Source organism: Narcine bancroftii, chromosome 4, assembly GCF_036971445.1.
Source record: "Narcine bancroftii isolate sNarBan1 chromosome 4, sNarBan1.hap1, whole genome shotgun sequence".
NCBI classification, from domain to species: Eukaryota; Metazoa; Chordata; class Chondrichthyes; order Torpediniformes; family Narcinidae; genus Narcine; species Narcine bancroftii.
Genome location: NC_091472.1, coordinates 224,708,274 through 224,727,077, shown reverse-complemented (window position 1 = coordinate 224,727,077; position 18,804 = coordinate 224,708,274). Strand labels below are relative to the sequence as shown.

Here is an 18,804-nt window from a genome sequence, read left to right as displayed (position 1 = left end):
ACACTCTATTAGACCAGATCAAAGCCATACAGTTTAGTCCTAACAAGCCAAAAATTAATCAGAAATGGCTCCACAAATGATCCCATTGTTAATGAAAGCAAGTGAGCAAGACAGAGCAGAGATCCATTTCATTTCCTCTTGAGATCCCAACCAGTTTATTCCAATATGGCAAGAAATGACTGAAGAAAAATGTTAAGAGCAAATTTAATGTCATACATACAATGTGGAGATGCACTGAAATTCTTACTTGCTGCAGCCAACACAGGTACATAAGATGTACGAAACATAATAGTAAAAATATAAATGACCACAAATGCAAGACAGACATAGAAATATTGATCACTTTTTTTTTTTAAATTTTTTTTTTTCACACCATAAATCACATTAGCCATGATATACACTATTTCTTTTTCACACATATACAGTGACTTTTTCTCCCCCCCCCCTTTCCTCCCAAACCACCCCCCCACCCCCCCCCCTCATCCATTTTAGGTATACAATCTAGGTTGCATTAAGCCAGTCAGACAATGTTGTCATTCAACAAAATTACACCAGAAATTCTACTGAGTCCATTCTTTTCTTTCCTTCTCCTTCCATCAACTTAGGTAATGTTTGTCCCCGGTAGGTTTTCGCTATTGTATTTAATGTAAGGCTCTTATACTTGTTCGAATATTTCAATATTATTTCTTAACCAATATGTTATTTTTTCTAATGGAATACATTTATTCATTTAAATTTGGTAGTTTCTTCCTTTTAATTTGGTTATGTATTCCATTAATATTTAAAGACATATAGTTCAGCGTAGCCCTTTTATATTTTGTTTATCTTCTCTTTCCGTTTTTCCATCATTACTTTTCCTCCTTTTCCATTTCTGTTTTCTTATTTTCAACTCTTTATAAGACAACATTCCTACAACATCTAACATTTTCCTTATTCTCCTATTTCTATCTTATTTATCCCCAATCTCCCCTTCACCTCCTGAGTTGTCCTTTATCCCTTGTCGGACAACCACATCTCCCCTCTCCATTTGGATTTGCGAATCCACTCGCAAGTGTCAACTGATTTTGCAGTGACCGCTATTTCCCCCCACCCCGCCTCCCCCAGAAAAGATTTCACTTTTCATATGTCACAAAGGTCACTCTTTTAATTCCCTCCTTATTCTCTCTATTCCATTACCTTCCCTTATTAATTCTTGTCTATACTATCTATATTTTCCTCTAAGTACAGATACATTCATGTATGCTCATTGTCTCTATTCACTCTTATACTTCTTTACCCGCATACATATCAATCGTGATCATTTTTACTCTCATTACCCGTCTTCATCCCTCAGTCTATTTTTGTCTTTACCCACATACATATCAATCGTGATCATTTTAACTCTCATTACCCGTCTTCCTCCCTCAGTCTATTTTTGTAATTGTTCTGCAAATTTTCGTGCTTCTTCTGGATCCGAGAATAGTCTGTTTTGTTGTCCTGGAATAAATATTTTCAATACCGCTGGATGCTTTAGTATAAATTTATACCCTTTCTTCCATAAAATCGCCTTTGCTGTATTGAACTCTTTTCTCTTCTTTAGGAGTTCAAAACTTATATCTGGATAAATGAAGATTTTTTGCCCTTTATACTCCAGTGGTTTGTTGCCCTCTCTTACTTTTTCCATTGTCTTCTCCAGTACCTTTTCTCTTGTAGTATATCTTAGGAATTTTACTACAATAGATCTTGGTTTTTGTTGTGGTTGTGGTTTAGAGGCCAATACTCTATGTGCCCTTTCTATTTCCATTTCTTGCTGTAGTTCTGGACATCCTAGGGTCTTAGGGATCCACTCTTTTATAAACTCCCTCACATTCTTGCCTTCTTCATCTTCCTTAAGGCCCACTATCTTTATGTTATTTCTTCTGTTATGGTTTTCCATTGTATCTATTTTTTGAGCTAGTAGTTCTTGTTTCTCTTTAGTTTTTTTATTAGATTTCTCCAATTTCTTTTTTAAGTCTTCTACCTCCATTTCTGCTGCTACTGCCCGCTCTTTCATCTTGTCCATTTTTTTTCCCATTTCTGTTAAGGTCATCTCCATTTTATTTATTTTCTCTTCTGTGTTGTTTATTCTTTTTCTTAAATCCTTAAATTCCTGTGTTTGCCATTCTTTAAATGACTTCATGTATCCTTTAATAAGAGCAAGTATATCCTTTGCCTTGCCTATCTTTTCTTCTTCTATTTCACCATACTCTTCCTCTTCTTCTTCCTCTGGGTTGACCATCTGTTGTTTCTTTGTTGCCCTTTCCTCCTCTTCTTTCTTGTTTCTATTGTCTTCTGTGGTCTCTTCTTGCTGCAGGTGTTCTGCAGCTGTCGTTGCCGGCTGTGGAGATCGACTCCCCAGCTGGTCCCCCCTCCCGTCGGTGTGTTTTTTTTCCTTCGCATCGCGCATGCGCGAAGTATCGCACATGCGCGGTTGCGCACTTTTACTCGGCTCAGCGAGCCATTTTTGTAGTCCATTATTTACCAACCTGAGGGAGCGGGTTTCTCTCTCCGCAGCGGGACTCTTCGGACAGGTAAGGCCTTCACCTTTTTCCTCCTTTGTCTTCTCTTCCTCTCTTCTTGCCGTTGCTTTCGATTTTTCTTTTTTTGTCGCCATCTTCTTTCCACCTTTATACTCACTTTTCTGTAACTTTTATTTCTGTGCCTTTGTGTTTTCTCTTGTTTTTCCCGACTTTTCTGGAGAGGGCTGGAGTTCACCGTCCGGCCACTACTCCATCACGTGACTCCTCGAAATATTGATCACTTGAGGCAATAATGGGCACAGGGCAAAAAAAAACAAAACTGAATGAAATCTATTCTTAAATTTCATTATTTACTATCAGAGTATAAACAGAGTGGCAAACATTAAAGCTATGACTATCAGAGGATTCTTGAATAGAATCAGGGTTTATTGTTATAAACATGTCACAAAATTCATTGTTTTGGAGCAGCATTACAATGTAAACATTTCAATAAACCACATTTTAAAATGTAAAATAGTGCAAGAAAAAGACAAAGTGAGGCATTGTCTGTGGTTCATTGTTCGTTCAGAAATCTGATAGCAGCAAGGAAGATGGTGTCCTTGTGCTGCTGAGGGCTTGTCTTCAACCTCTTGTACCTTTTTCCTAATGATAGCAGAGTGAAGAGGGCATGATCTGGGTGGTGGGAGTCCTTGAGGATAGAGGCTGCTTTCTTAAGACACCACCTCTTGTAGATGTCCTCAATGGAGTGAAATCTGGTGCCCATGATGTCTTAGGCCGAGCTAACAACCTTCTGGAGTTTTTTCCTGTCCTGAGAGCTGATACCAGAGAGTGATGCAACCAGCCTGAATGTTCTCCACAGTACATCTGTAACAGTTTTCGAGAGTCTTTGATGACATACCAAATCTCGTCAAAAATTATAGCCGCTGGTGAGCCTTCTTTGTAATTGCATCAACACGGAGGCTCCAGGACAGATCCTCGGAGATGTTGACACCCAGGAATTTAAACTTTTTAAACCTCTCCACTGCTGATCCCTCAATGAGGACTGGTTCATATTCACATTTCCTCTTGAAGTTCTCAATCATCTTCTTGGTTATGCTAACGTTTTGTGCAAGGTTGTTACGACACCACTCAATGAGATGATCTATCTTCCTCCCCGTATGCTTCATCAGTGCCGACTGTGATTTTGCCAATAAATGTGATATCATCGGCAAATTTTCAGATAGCATCAGAATTGTGCCTGGCTACAAAGTCATTAATTAATGTTAATTAAGTTAATTAAGTAGAGCAGTTAGCTAAACACTCATCCTTATGTTGCTCGTCAGTGAGGAAGAGATGTAATTTCCAATTCATACTGACTGTCTTCTTCCGATGAGGAAGTCCAAGATCCAATTGCAGAGGGTGGTGCGAAGGCCCAGGGCTTGGAGCTTGTTGTCCAGCACTGAGGGATTAGTGGTGTTGAAAACTGAGCTGTAGTCGGTGAAGAGTATAACAGCACTGATTTACTACAGCTTACAAAGAATACACTCGCTCGTTTCTTTCAGCACACCATGAAGTCGACTTCCTTTTATTATTCATTAGACACAACATTGCATTCTTCAACTCCCCAAATACCTCCCAGCTAAACTCCTCTGACCTTCTCATTGGCTCACTGCCACACGGGTAATCCTGACACTCTCACTCACCTCCTTCTCCATCTGAGATTCATCATTCATATACTGACGCTTAACACACCTGCGCATGTGCGCTATTACCCCCGCATGTCGCTTCGCTTACGTCATCACTGGCAGCTGCCACTGCTCTGGTCTACACAACCACAACAGCCACCACCACACCACCCCCCACCCCCCACAGCCTCCTCGACACCACCCCACCCCACCGCCCCCCCCCCAGCCTTCAAGACATACAACGAGGCGACTGATTGGAACTGTCCCGCTATGGAACAGTCCCGAGAGTTCACAGTTCGGCTTGACCTGGTATTATAGTGCAAGACAGGTGATGCACGATCTGACTGGGAATTGGTCCTCTGACTCTGGTTCAGATGCAGAACATGGACCATTGATGTATGCCAGCTTCAACCTGTTGATGGAAACCGTGTCAGCTTTTCCATTCCTGTCGATCACAAAAGTCTTCGCTTCATGCTGGAGGAACACATCATTCGGCACATACACTGCAGGTGGCGCCTGCCATGTAGGAGGAGTAGGTTGGAGTAATCTTATATTTTCCCAAAGGCGATCAATATAGCTGACTGGATCATTGAGCATTGTGCTTGGACTTGGATTCACAAACTTGCCTGGCAAGGTTAACGTAGTGCCATAAACTAGCTCTTCCATTGAACATCCAAGATCTGCCTTCACAACAGTACACACACTAAGGAAAACCATAGGAAAAAGTAGATGCATCACCACCGGTTGTTAATGCTGCCTTCAATTGCTGATGGAAATGCTCAACAAGGCCGTTGGCCTGCAGATGGTGAGCTGTAGTGCGAATACATGTAGTGCCCAGAAGATCAGTGAGACCTTGGAAAAGGCAGGCAGCTCGCCAGGTGGTTGACAACATTGAAGGGACAACAGATGAAGCTTACTTGCATAAAAGGGCTGCAGTCCACGACACAGCAGTTTTTTAAATCCATGAGCAAAGGTAAACGTGACAAGAATCTGTGACCAAAATGGAATTTGCCATGTTTGCAACCGTGAAAACCTACCAAAATTGTTTTTTGAGACCAAGATCCAACATGAGGGACCTCTGGCCAAATATTTGAATATGAGAATCATTCACGACTGAAAGAACACATGACATCTTGGAGTGTCTGTGTTCCTCCGTGGTTGGAGTGACCACTGAAATCTCTGCACCTCAATCAACAAGAAATTGAACACCCAAGAGATGGTCTTTGAAGAAAAGCTGGCGGCTCAAGTGCCCATGGATGGCAGTCGCCTCCACTGCCGGGCCTGCTCATTTTCTGACTGCCATTTGTAGAAGTTGCAAGGTGGCTGACAGAATTTCCAACAAATACTCTGTAGGTCGCCTCTACCACTACGATTCCAACCAGGTCAATGGAAAGAATTCCGTTGCATGCCCAAAGCCTGGATCTGCGTAGTCATTGCTACTATTTGCTGCTCCAACTCAGTTATCTTCGACTGATATTGTGACAGATTTTAGATATGATTTTGGGAGATAAGGTGTGGCAGGGGTTTTAGTGAAGGTCACATACAAACACTTCAGAACAGATCTTATTTAAAATACTGGAGTTCTGCTCAAGCCAGACAGGGCAGCTCCTGGGGGCCTGTGGAAAAACTTTGGGGATTGCCCAAGAGATTTCACTAATGGATTGTTGCTTTGAAAAGCAACAGATGAAAGAGATTGGAGGAGTACTTCAGATCTGCAGGCTGTCTGGAGTGCACCTTGCTGTTCAAAGTGGGTCATGTGGTTTTGAAAGCAGAGAGAGTCACACAGGCTTTTTCTCAGTTGAGAGAGGAGAATTCAGTTCTGCAGTTTTACAGTTAGCAGCAACAGCTGGGACTGGAACAGAACAAGCTGCCAAACTTGTGGAAAACCCCATTTGGAAGACAGGTTGTGAGTGCTTAGTTCAGCCTGGTCAAAGCCCTTGTGGTTCATACAAGAGGAGAGGACTGGCTGCCTAATGTTTCACTTGAAATAAGAGAAACAAAAAGGAACTCTGTGGTGACCTGAAGGAAAGAGGTTATCATCGGAGAACCCTGAGGGGGCAAGTTACTTTGGCAAGACGCTGAAGTGGCTGATTAAAAGGAATCAGTTGTGGGTGTCCAGCGAACAACAAATCTCTCCGAAAACCAACAAGAATCTTCCCGAGAGGTAACCATTTACCATTCAAGCACCAAAGCCTGGTGAACTTCATAAATGTTAAATTCTGTGCACAGAATTGCCTGCAATCAGTAAACTTGGAGGAATGAGAAGTGAGATTTGATTGTGAATCAAATAACTTTTCTAAATGTACACATACATTACATATCATGCGCTTAGAATTAGAAGGGGGTTAAGTTAAGTTAGTTAATAGTGATAAGTTAAAGTGTGATCCTGTTTTCATGTTTAAAGCTAATTAAAAGCAACTTTTGTTTAGGTAATAACTATTGCTGTTGGGTTTTGGCGACTCTGGGCTTGTAGCAATATGATGCTGGTGCTATCTTGAATTGAGAAAGGACAGGTGCTACCTTCAATTGATAAGGCACTTCACAAGGCGCAGTAAGCAGTTGTTCCAGTTCCATTTTCTCCTCCTGACTGGGGAGGAAGCCATTCCTTCTTTCTTCAATGCACGGGTGATAGACAAAAGGAAGTTGGCATGATCCACCAACTGATTGAGGGTGAAAAACATTTAATAAATCCTCTTGAAAATAATGAGGTAAACATCGAAGGAACCTCTGTTTCCAAAAATAGCCTTCGACAGGGTCTGTTTCAGCGAGCCTGTATCACCTCCTCAACATCTGTGACGGTTGCCTTTCTCTTTGCCTGTCATCAGCTAGTATTTGGGCAGTACGAGTCTCCCTAGATGGCGGAGTCCGCCGTAGAATAGCTAACTTAAATATGTCCTATGGGAGGTTACCATCTGGATCCACTAAGACATCCTCCACTTCACAGGCAATCTGCTCTGTAAGATTTTCCACAAGTAAAACATACTTCGTCTTCTGACTTGTCACACTGAGGGCAGAGAAACATGCTTCAAAGATCATGAACTGTGCTGGTGCATTATTAATAAAAAAGGGGGGGGGGGATCTTCAGTTTGACCTCCCCAACTTTTCCTCAGGGGTCTATCCTCATCCTCATCAATATCCATTTTAAATTAGAAGGTACTGTGAACTCACAGGGGTCACCACTTGTAACGGCGCTAATTTACCACAACTTACAAACAAATAAAGTATACGCTCACTCGTTTCTTTCAGCACACCATGAAGTCGACTTTCTTTTTATTATTCTCTAGACACAACATTTGCATTCTTCAACTTCCCAAACACCACGCAGCTAAACTCCCCTGACCTTCTCATTGCTCACTACCAATGGTGCTCCTGACACTCTCATTCTCCGCCTCCTGCATCTGAGATTCATCAACCATATACTAATGGTTAACACGCAACCATGACAAGAGTAGCTGGATGCACGAGTTGTTTTTGTCTAGGTAATCCAGAGTTAACCGGAGGGCCAGTAATTTTGCAAGTGCCGTGGAGTGATTGTGACGGTTGGCAAATTGCAATGTGTTCAGACCTTTATTTGGTTACGTGTTAATTCTGGCCATGACCAACCTCTCACATTTCATCACAGTGGATGTGAGTGCTACTGGGCGATCGTTGTTGAGGCAGCTCAATCTGCTCCTCTTGGGTACTGGGGTGATTGATGCCCTTTTGAAGCAGGAGGCCACCTCCAATTGTAGCAGTGAGAAGTTAAAAATGTTTGTGAACACTCCAGCTAGTTCAGTGGTTTTCAAACTGTCCTCCCTCAACTCACATTCCACCTTAAGCAATCCCTATACCATAAATCCTCTGTGATTAGTAAGGGATTGTTTAAAGTGGTATGTGAATGGAAAGGGAATGTTACTGAAATATTTTGCTTGAGGAAAAAATTGAGAAAAATTGTCATTGGCCCATTTCCTTTGGAGTTAGGAAACTGTGCACATAACGAGTCAATTGGGTACAATTAAAACAGTGCTTTTCAAACTTCTTCTTTCCACTTACCTTACTAATCACAGAGCACTTATGACGTAGGGATTGCTTAAGGTGGAATGTGAGTTGAGGGGGGGCAATTTGAAAACCACTGAGCTAGTTGATTGGGACAGATTTGCATTACCCTGTCAGGTACACTGTCAAGGCCTGAACACCTTGCAGGGGTTAACCCTCTTGAATGTTATTCTGACATTGGCCTCAGAGACAGATGCCACAGCGTCCTCAGCCTTTGCAGGGAATTTTGTAGGCACTGTTGAGTTCACCTTCTCAAAGTGAGCATAGGAGGTGTTCAGCTGATCGGGTAGATAAGTATTATAGCCATTTATGTAGTGGTGAAGTAAATTAGTAATGGGAATTGAAGTTGTTGTGCAAGAAGTGGGATAGCTTGAAATGAAATCGACCTTGATTGCAATTGGTTCACACTTCCTAGTTTTCACCTTGTGCAGCATTTGAAATATTCCTGTATTAACTCTTACTTTCATACAAATACTGCCTAATCTGCTAAACGTTTCCAACATTTTTCAGATTTTTCTCTTGTATCAAAGCTCTGGGTTCAGTCAGCATTGTAATATAATTACATTTAAATGATGAAATCAAATCATGGCCTATTCCAAATAGTACATTCAGACATACAGCACAATAGGAGGCCCTTCCAGCCCATGAGCCCATGCCATCCAAATCCATCAGTTAATTAACTATCCTTGCCTTACAGATTACGCTGGATTTGACGAACCCGGGTCACTGGCATTGCAATAGTGTTGTGCTAACTGTGCCACCCTGTAGATCAACAAAGTGGGTTGGGTTAGCAACATGGCAGCTGGTGGGCAGTGCATGAGAACAACAGTTCAGGTGCCAGATAAAATGCTAGAATGAAATATCACCAGATGATGCAACATGATGGAAACCACACTGTTAAATTAACAGTTCCTGTTCCAGACATAAGTGGCCAAGTTGCCAAAGCAGTGAACAAGTGCATAATGATTGGGGACAGTGTGGATGCCACGTTGCAGTGTGCCAAATCAGCAGCTTGGTGTACCTGATCAGTATTGTGCATTGTGATTGAAGAGTGCTATAAATGACCTGAAACTGACTTGCTTTAACTTGCTCTGCAGCGACCTTTAGAACCATAAAACATTACAGTGCAGAAACAGGTCCTACACCTCTTCTATTCTGCCCAGTCCCACTGATCTGCTTCCACTCCATAGCCCTCCATACCCATCCTTTACATGAACCTGTTCAAATTCACCTTAAATGATAAAAAGAAGCCTGCATTTATCACTTCAGCTGTAAGCTCATTCCCCATCACCACCTGTGAAGAAGTTCCCTCTAACCTTTTCTCCTTTCATCCTTAACCCATGTCCTCTGGTTTGTATCTCACCTACCCTCAGTGGAAAAAGTCTACCTACATTTAACTATATCCCTCATAATTTAAAATAAAGTCTTAATCTCTTTAATGTTTCCCTTGAACTCAGTTCCTGAAATCCATTTAGCATCCTTATAAATCTTCTTTGCCCTCTTTCAATCTTATTGATATCTTTCCTGTAGTTCAGTGGTTCCCAACCTTTTACTTTCCACTCACTCACCACTTTAAGTATTCCCTATGCCATAAGTGTTCTGTGATTAGTAAGGGATTGCTTAAGGTGGTATGTGAGTAGGAAGGGAAGGTTGAGAATCACTGCTCTAGACCCAATTATTACTGAAATATTTTGCTTGAGAAAAATTGTCATTGCCCCATTTCCTTTGGAGTTATGAAACTGCACATAACAAATCAATTTGGAAAGATTAAAACAGTGGTTTTCAAACTTTTTCTTTCCACCCACATACCACCTTAAGCAATCCCTTATTAATCACAGAACACTTATGGCATAGGGAGTACTTAAAGTGGTATGTGAGTGGAAAGGTTGGGAACCACTGCTGTAGTTAGGTGACCAAAATTGCACACAGTACTCCTAATTTGGCCTCACTAATGTCTTATACAACTTTCCCATACTATCCCAACTCTTCACTCAGTACTTTGATTTATGAAGGCCAATTTGCCAAAAGCTCTCTTTACAACTCTATTTACCTGTGGCACCACGTTCAGGGAATTACGTATCTGTGTTCCCGGATCCCTCCGTTCTACTGCCCTCCTCAGTGCCCTACCATTTACTGTGCATGACCTTTCTTCGTTTGCAAAACATTTTTATAGGGAACTGTGGAGAGAAAAGCAAATTAACAGGAATCATGAGAGTCTTTCTTTGTGGAACATGTGCAGGCTGTTATGCAGGCTTTGTACTAGTCTGTGATTTCTTCCCGTAAATTTTAATAATCAAGATTGGTGATCGATAAGCCATCTCTAATTTTTAAGCTGTATTCTTAGAAGTGGGTGTTATAAAATGTTATAAAACAATGCATGATTCTGTGTGGTTGATAACCATGTAAGTTTATCTCAAAATATTGTGGAATAAAAACATCAGATAAGCTGTGTCTACAGAGTGAAAGAAACAATTGACCTCCAAGTTAATGACCTTTCATTGGAACACATTGAATAGGTGGGGAGCAGGTGAAAATATGAATAACAGAATAGTTACCTGAAATTACTGAAAGCTTGTTGAGAGGTTCAGAAGCTGTTCATGCTTCCTTATTTAGAGATTGTATCAGTCACACTGAATTGAAAGCATACAAATAATTTTGCTAGGCAAAATGCAGATGCTACAAAGTGGAAATAGAAACATAAAACGATGGAAGTTCTCAGCAGGTTGAGCAACATCTGTAGAGAGAGAAGCAGAGATGACATCAACAGCCTTTCTTCAGAACTAGAAGCAGAAAAGAGTGGAAAAAACAAAGGAAATATTTGCATTAGGGGGAGAGCAAAAGATGATGCAAATAGAGTTGGTGTCACCTGAGAAGGGGTTTGAACTCCAACTTTATCAGCCCAGAGGAGTGGAAGTAAGAGGCAACGAGAACTGAATAAATTAAAACAAGATTATGTTGTCCTGTGCCAGGTCAGCCATTCAGTAAGACTGTGGGTGATCCTTTCCCTCTGCAGCTTTCCTAGACTTGTCCCATATCTTTTCAATTTTCTTAATAGCTAAACCTATCATTGACAGCAATATATTCAGGGGCAAGAGCCTCCATCCCACTCCCAGGGATGGAGATTTCCAACAAATCATGAGCCTCAGGTTGAAGAAATCTACTTCAGATCTAGTCCAACTAGTGGGAGTACACCCCTTCGTAGTCATGTGCATGTTGTTTTCTGTACACTATCAGTGTTACCCTGCAGAGTGCTAATTTGTTAATGCATTTTTGATGTTCCTGTACATACACTCAAAGGTAAGTTCTTGCCTTACTTTAAAATGAAAGAAGCACTCTTCCTGAGAGCAGATGCGTGCTGAAGGCCTAGTGTGAACCTCATCACTCCTCTGGTACTCCTGCACAAAGAATCACTTTTGACTTTGTGTGGAGAAGTTGTCAGTGAGGGCTGGTTCTGGGCACCCTAATCCCTGAAGCAGATGCAGTTCTAAAAGGTTAATCTGCATTACCTGCAGATGGACCATGAGCGGAAATCCATACAAGAGCAATGAGGTAGAAGAATTTGCTTTTGCAGGGTCCATGTTAAAGTATTTTTTTCTGGGATGAAATAAAAGCTTTAATTGCAAACCAGTGTTAGTGTTGATGTGAAAACTCCTATCCCGATTTGAGCTCAAAAAATTATAACCTCTGTTTTATAGGTTATTTAGTTCATTTTTCTATGGCTTCCCAATATCAAGAGTGCAAGTAACCTCTCACTAAACTCAATCCTTGCGTATCCTATCTCTTAAGTACAAAGCAATAGATGCAGCAACGCACCAAATGCAATGTACAGTGTTGAAGGAATTGGTTAATGTATCTGATTTGATCACCTCTATGCATTCCTTTATTCCAAAGGCTTGTCATCTGAAGACTGAAACTATCAACTATGAAGAGAAGGAACAACAATTGGTTAATGACTGTGTGAAGGAGTTGAGTAAGTACAATTAAAGGCCTATCTTACCTTTATCATACAGCACTTTCCATAACCCCAAGATATAACCAAATACTTCAGAGCCTTTTGAAGCTGCCAGAATAATTACTTGTACATCCTCAAATCGTGCCCAAGGAATGTTTGCACCCAAGTCGTCATAGTGACGAGGCTTTGATATTCCAAAAGAGCGTCTAGATCTCTTTTACCATCCTGTCCTGATCAGCATTGGACTGAATTTCATTGACTGTAAACCATAGATCAGTTGCATTGGACTGAATTTCATTGACTGTAAACCATAGCTCAGTTGTATTGGACTGAATGCATTGACTGTAACCCATAGCTCAGTTGCATTGGACTGAATACATTGCATCCAAGTGTTTCTTCAGTAACCAGAATGATTGTTTTTTTTCTTCCCATTAATCTGAGACAGTAAGCAAAGAATCCTTGAATTATAATTCTGAGGAATCTGCTCTGTGAACCCAAGCAGAAAGATTTTGAAACTTTCAGTTAAAGAGCTCACCCAATCTTGAATGTGTTATAAAGCATTGCACAGTGAAATCATTTAGACCAAAATGTTTGCAAGTTTGACCGTGCTCTGTATCAACTCGCTGAGGCAATATCAACGGTTTTATTCTGAGCAATTTTTGTTAAACTGATCTAGTGGTGGATCTAAAGGGGAGGCTTGCTCCATTCATTTTCTCCCAAAGATGCGTGAAACAGTTGTATTTTGTTCACATTTTTCATATGTGTAGCTTGCGAGGCCAATGTGTAATGGGCATTCACTGTTCCTCTTGGAAGGTAATGACAGATTGATTTCTCGTGACACATGTAGCAGGGCCATTTCCCTGCTGCTGTTGGACAGAGTGTTCCATTTTGATACAGCATGAAGGATTGATAAATTACACCAGCCATTTATATTTAAGTTGCAAGGAAATTTGAGAGACCTTAACATTCAAGGGGACTCTTGTTTGTAAAAGGCAACCTAATAATGCATAATATCAACCTGATAATGCATAATAATTCTTGTAATGTCAAATGACATATAATGTGCTGAATTTGTAGCATTTACTGCTTTCAACTCGTCAATTCATCTTGCCCGGTAATCCTTTTCTTTTTGAAGGGGAAGCAAATGTGCACATTTCGAATCTGGCAGATGATCTCTCCAGAAAGAATGATGACATTGCTCGTCACCAGGAGGAGATTACCAACCTACTTGGTCAAATCGTGGAGCTTCAATTTAAAGTCAAAGAGGCAAGTGCAAAAATTCCGCATTATGAGCTGGCAGCAAGGCTGGTGTTGAATCCAGCCTACTCTAAGTTTTAAAAAGAAGTCATAGGTATTCATGTTTCTTTTCTTAGTGTGCCATTGAGAAAGAAGAACTGAAGCAACATCTGAAGGCATCTAAAGATGCTCAGAGACAGCTTACAACAGAGGTGAGTACTTGTCCTGTTCCAGAATTAGTCATTAAATTAGTTCTCCACAAACAAACTGAGTGAAAAGAGAACAGAATGAATGTTCTGGTCATTGATCTGAAATGCAAACTCTGTTTCTCCTTCCATCGATGCTATGTGACTGTTTCTAGCATTTTCTGGTTTTGTATTTTGCTTTCAGCAAGCATTGATAGAGAGTAGTAATATCTGTTCCTATCACAACTTCAACTGAAATACCAGTATAAGGTTAAAGTTTTACATATCTTTGAACCCTTTTAGAATTATATTTGTTTTATGCATAGTTATGAACAGTTTTCATGATTTTTATGTAATAGATATGGAAATTCAAGATCAGTTTTGGGGGTGTAGTTATCAGGAAAGATGAAACAAGTTTATGCACTTAGTCTAGAAATAAGAAAGTTGAAAGACATTAGGTGCCTTGAGAAAGTGATGCAATGGAGCAGACAGAGAACATGTGGTAGTTTAAAACTAGGCTACAGGAATATGAATAAATTCAATCAGGAATTCAGGATAATTTAATCCAGAGAGTTGTGAGAATGCAGAACTTTTAGATGGAGTCGTTGAGATCAATATTTTAAATATCTTTTAAAGGAAGACTAGATTTGGTGAAGAAAAGAAGATGCTGATCAGATAAGATGAACTAGGGGGCAAAAAAGCCTGGGCTCAGCATTCTGTGCAATTTGTGAAAGGATATCTTTTATCCCAATAGTGGGTTACATGTCGCCAACTGGTCACGCATCAGTTCACCAGCTTCTGCATGAATCTGGTCCCATACTTAGCACTCATTTCCTTAAACAAGTGGACAAATGGAACAGCGTTAAAAGTGGTCATTATAGCATTGTGTAGAAACAAGTTAGGCAGACATTGGCGACTTCAGGGGTTTTTACGAGGCTCTAAAGGCTGTGTACGGCCCCTCACCCCAAGTCCAAAGCCCGATGCGCAGCTCAGACGGCAAAGTCCTCCTCAGCGACAAGATCTCCATCCTCAACCGATGGTCAGAACACTTCCAATCTCTTTTCAGTGCCAACCGCTCAGTCCAAGAATCCGCCCTGCTCCAGCTCCCTCAACAGCCCTTAAGGCTAGAGCTGGATGAGGTCCTCACCCAGGAAGAGACATATAGGCAATTGAACAACTGAAAAGTGGCAAAGCAGCAGGTATGGATGGAATCCCCCCAGAGGTCTGGAAGGCTGGCGGCAAAACTCTGCATGCCAAACTGCATGAGTTTTTCAAGCTCTGCTGGGACCAAGGAAAGCTGCCTCAGGACCTTCGTGATGCCATCATCATCACCCTGGACAAAAACAAAGGCGAGAAATCAGACTGCTCAAACTACAGGGGAATCACGCTGCTCTCCATTACAGGCAAAATCTTCGCTAGGATTCTCCTAAATAGAATAATACCTAGTGTCGCCGAAAATGTTCTCCCAGAATCACAATGCGGCTTTCGCGCAAACAGAGGAACTACTGACGTGGTCTTTGCCCTCAGACAGCTCCAAGAAAAGTGCAGAGAACAAAACAAAGGACTCTACATCACCTTTGTTGACCTCACCAAAGCCTTCGACACCGTGAGTAGGAAAGGGCTTTGGCAAATACTAGAGTGCCTCGGATGCCCCCCAAAGTTCCTCAACGTGGTTATCCAACTGCACGAAAACCAACAAGGTCGGGTCAGATACAGCAATGAGCTCTCTGAACCCTTCTCCATTAACAATGGCGTGAAGCAAGGCTGCGTTCTCGCACCAACCCTCTTTTCAATCTTCTTCAGCATGATGCTGAACCAAGCCATGAAAGACCTCAACAATGAAGACGCTGTTTACATCCAGTACCGCACGGATGGCAGTCTCTTCAATTGAGGCGCCTGCAAGCTCACACCAAGATACAAGAGCAACTTGTCCGTGAACTACTCTTTGCAGACGATGCCGCTTTAGTTGCCTATTCAGAGCCAGCTCTTCAGAGCTTGACGTCCTGTTTTGCGGAAACTCCCAAAATGTTTGGCGTGGAAGTCAGCCTGAAGAAAACTGAGGTCCTCCATCAGCCAGCTCCCCACCATGACTACCAGCCCCCCCACATCTCCATCGGGCACACAAAACTCAAAACGGTCAACCAGTTTACCTATCTCGGCTGCACCATTTCATCGGATGCAAGGATCGACAACGAGATAAACAAGAGACTTGCCAAGGCAAATAGCGCTTTTGGAAGACTACACAAAAGAGTCTGGAAAAACAACCAACTGAAAAACCTCACAAAGATTAGCGTAATCAGAGCCATTGTCATACCCACACTCATGTTCGGCTCCGAATCATGGGTCCTCTACCGGCATCACCTATGGCTCCTAGAACGCTTTCACCAGCGTTGTCTCCGCTCCATTCTCAACATTCATTGGAGCGATTTCATCTCCAACATCGAAGTACTCGAGATGGCAGAGGCCGACAGCATCGAATCCACGCTGCTGAAGATCCAACTGCGCTGGGTAGGTCACGTCTCCAGAATGGAGGACCATTGCCTTCCCAAGATCGTGTTATATGGCGAGCTCTCCACTGGCCACCGAGACAGAGGTGCACCAAAGAAGAGGTACAAGGACTGCCTAAAGAAATCTCTTGGTGTCTGCCACATTGACCACCGCCAGTGGGCTGATATCGCCTCAAACCATGCATCTTGGCGCCTCACAGTTCGGCGGGCAGCAACCTCCTTTGAAGAAGACCGCAGAGCCCACCTCACTGACAAAAGACAAAGGAGGAAAAACCCAACACCCAACCCCAACCAACCAATTTTCCCTTGCAACCGCTGCAACCGTGTCTGCCTGTCCCACATCGGACTTGTCAGCCACAAACGAGCCTGCAGCTGACGTGGACATTACCCCTCCATAAATCTTCGTCCGCGAAGCCAAGCCAAAGAAGAAGAAACAAGTTACAGATAGCACTGTTGTGCCAAGTATTTGCCACCCTACAACAGCTTCATTTGGAGTTGATGAAAACTTGATGCCAATTACTTGCGTGAACTACTCCCCTCTTTGTGTTAGGAATCCAGCAACAAATTGCTCTGTGACTGAGTTTGGTTGCACCGATCTCCCCTTGCTGGACGTTTCTTCATGTGAACAAGCCCAACTGAGAAGGGAAGGCAACAACTCCCATAATGTCCAGCAGATGGCAAAAAGGGAAACTATAGCAGGCAGATCAACACATGGAGCTGGTGTTGCAAGTGCCCAAAAGTGCTCCACACTGTGCCAATATGGGTATTCTCCTCATAGACCTGTGGGAGATTCATTCCCAGTGGAGCACCAAGGATTCGTGTTGGGTTCTTGGCATTGCAGAATACAGTAGCAAGGAGGGTGAGCCTTGTGCAAATGCCTGTTTTTGAAGGTGAAAAATGTACCAAGGGTCTAGAATTATTGAACTATTTGCTGCTCTCCCACATCATTTTCTGGTGTTGGTGGAAACTTGATGCCGAGTACTTGTGTGAACCACTGTCCTCCTTGTTGTGTTTGGACCACTGTTTGGATTAGTGTATAAAGAGTGCAGCAAGGAATTAGCACTGTGTGGTAGAGCATTCTGATGTGCCAAAGGAGAAAACAAAAATTGGATATGAGAGTATGTGTTTGAAACCTTTAGAGCTTTTATATTTTGTTTTATATTTCAGATATTTTGTCAGAATACATACATGACATCGCATACAACCCTAAAATTCTTTTTCCTGTGGGCAAGGCAGAATTATCACTTATTGGTAGTGTTAAAAAAACTGTACTCTTCGTACACACATAAAGAAATGTAAACAAACTGCAATACAGAAAGAAAACAAAATGAATGAAACGCAAAGGAATCCGTAAACAAGTTCCTGTTGGAATTTGTTGTTGAGGAGTCTGACGGCAGTGGGTAGCAGCTGTTCCTGAACCTGGTGGCATGAGTCCTGTGGCACCTATACCTCTTTCCAAATGGCAGCAGCTGGGTGACATGGATCCTTGACGATTGCTGCTGCTCTCTGACAGCAGCATTCCCTTAGATGTTCTTGATGGTGGGTGTAAAGGTTAAAACCTTGTGTTTATGATTTGTGGTTGTTTTATGACTTTCCCTTTAAGAAAGATTTGTCGTTACCATAGTTACTATGACATCATATGTTATAATATCCAAGCAGATGAGGAGGTCATTCTCATTGTTGGAAGAACCATGGAAGGAGAGTAAGCTCACTTGAGAAACTTTTTAAAAAATTATTATTATTATTCATTATTTTTTATCAATTTACTTCATTTATATTTGTTTGAAATTGAGTGTTGTTATTATTTACAATATGCTTTGTTTTACTCATCATTATTGCGGAAGCTTGATAGTGACGTACCTGTGTGTTGTCTAACGGAAGATTATGGTGTGGGATTGTCCACCATATATGATTTGAGGAAACAGAACAATTTTTGAACTTTTGCAGAGTGATGACCACAGACTGATGAATAAAAGGAAAATTTTCCATAGGGCAAAAAAAATAGATACTGACCGAGTACTTATTGAGTGGGTGAGACAACGAAGAAGTGAACACATGCCACTGACTGATCTGTTTGTAATGAAACAAGCTTGAAAATTCCTCAAAGAACTGAATCTTGAGGATAAGTGTGAATATTCACATGGTTGGCTGCAAAAATTTAAGAATGATATTGAATTAAATATTCAAAGGTGGCATACTGAATTGAGAATTTCTATACCTTTGGAGAAGATAACATAATTTGTGTAATAATTATTCCTTCTTTATTAAAATGTGGAATCCATATTTGGAATATGTAGGTTTGGAAGTATGATGTTTGTTAGATGGGAATGGCTCCGTCCTCAGCATTAAATTACTGATAAATATGTAATTTAGCTCCATTCTTATTATTGCATTTTTTTGGGGTAGATTGTAGGGGGGAGGTTGGGAGGGAGGGAAGGGGAGGGGGGTATGTAGAGAACATTTTGCATTATTATTACACTTTAAGCTATATCTGTGTTTTTAATTTTGTTCAATAAATAAAGGTTTTTTTAAAAAAGTGTCGCGATATAAAATATGTGGTGACATTATGATGCAGCTGAACGTTATGTTAATGAATTTTCCGAAATGATACATGATCAAAACCTTAGCCCAGAGGAAATTTACAATGCAGATGAGACAGCTCTACTGGCGTTACCTTCCTAAAAAGACCTCAACAACTGCAGATGTTAAAGCACCATCAGGTTTCAA

General features: G+C 41.4%; 1 protein-coding gene across 6 annotated transcripts in view; it reads left to right on the top strand.

Moving 5' to 3' along the window:
• The window catches only part of trak2 (trafficking protein, kinesin binding 2), a 175,014-nt gene that overhangs the window by 116,037 nt on the left and 40,173 nt on the right, over nucleotides 1-18,804 (top strand). For all 6 annotated transcript variants that reach the window (XR_011356409.1, XM_069934116.1, XM_069934117.1 and 3 more), the window contains 3 exons: nucleotides 12,089-12,167; nucleotides 13,285-13,415; nucleotides 13,523-13,597. Coding sequence is in view for 5 of the 6 variants with exons in the window: in XM_069934116.1 (XP_069790217.1) it covers nucleotides 12,089-12,167; nucleotides 13,285-13,415; nucleotides 13,523-13,597 (285 nt within the window). In the remaining variant the exon portion in view is untranslated. The remainder of the gene's footprint in view (nucleotides 1-12,088; nucleotides 12,168-13,284; nucleotides 13,416-13,522; nucleotides 13,598-18,804) is intronic.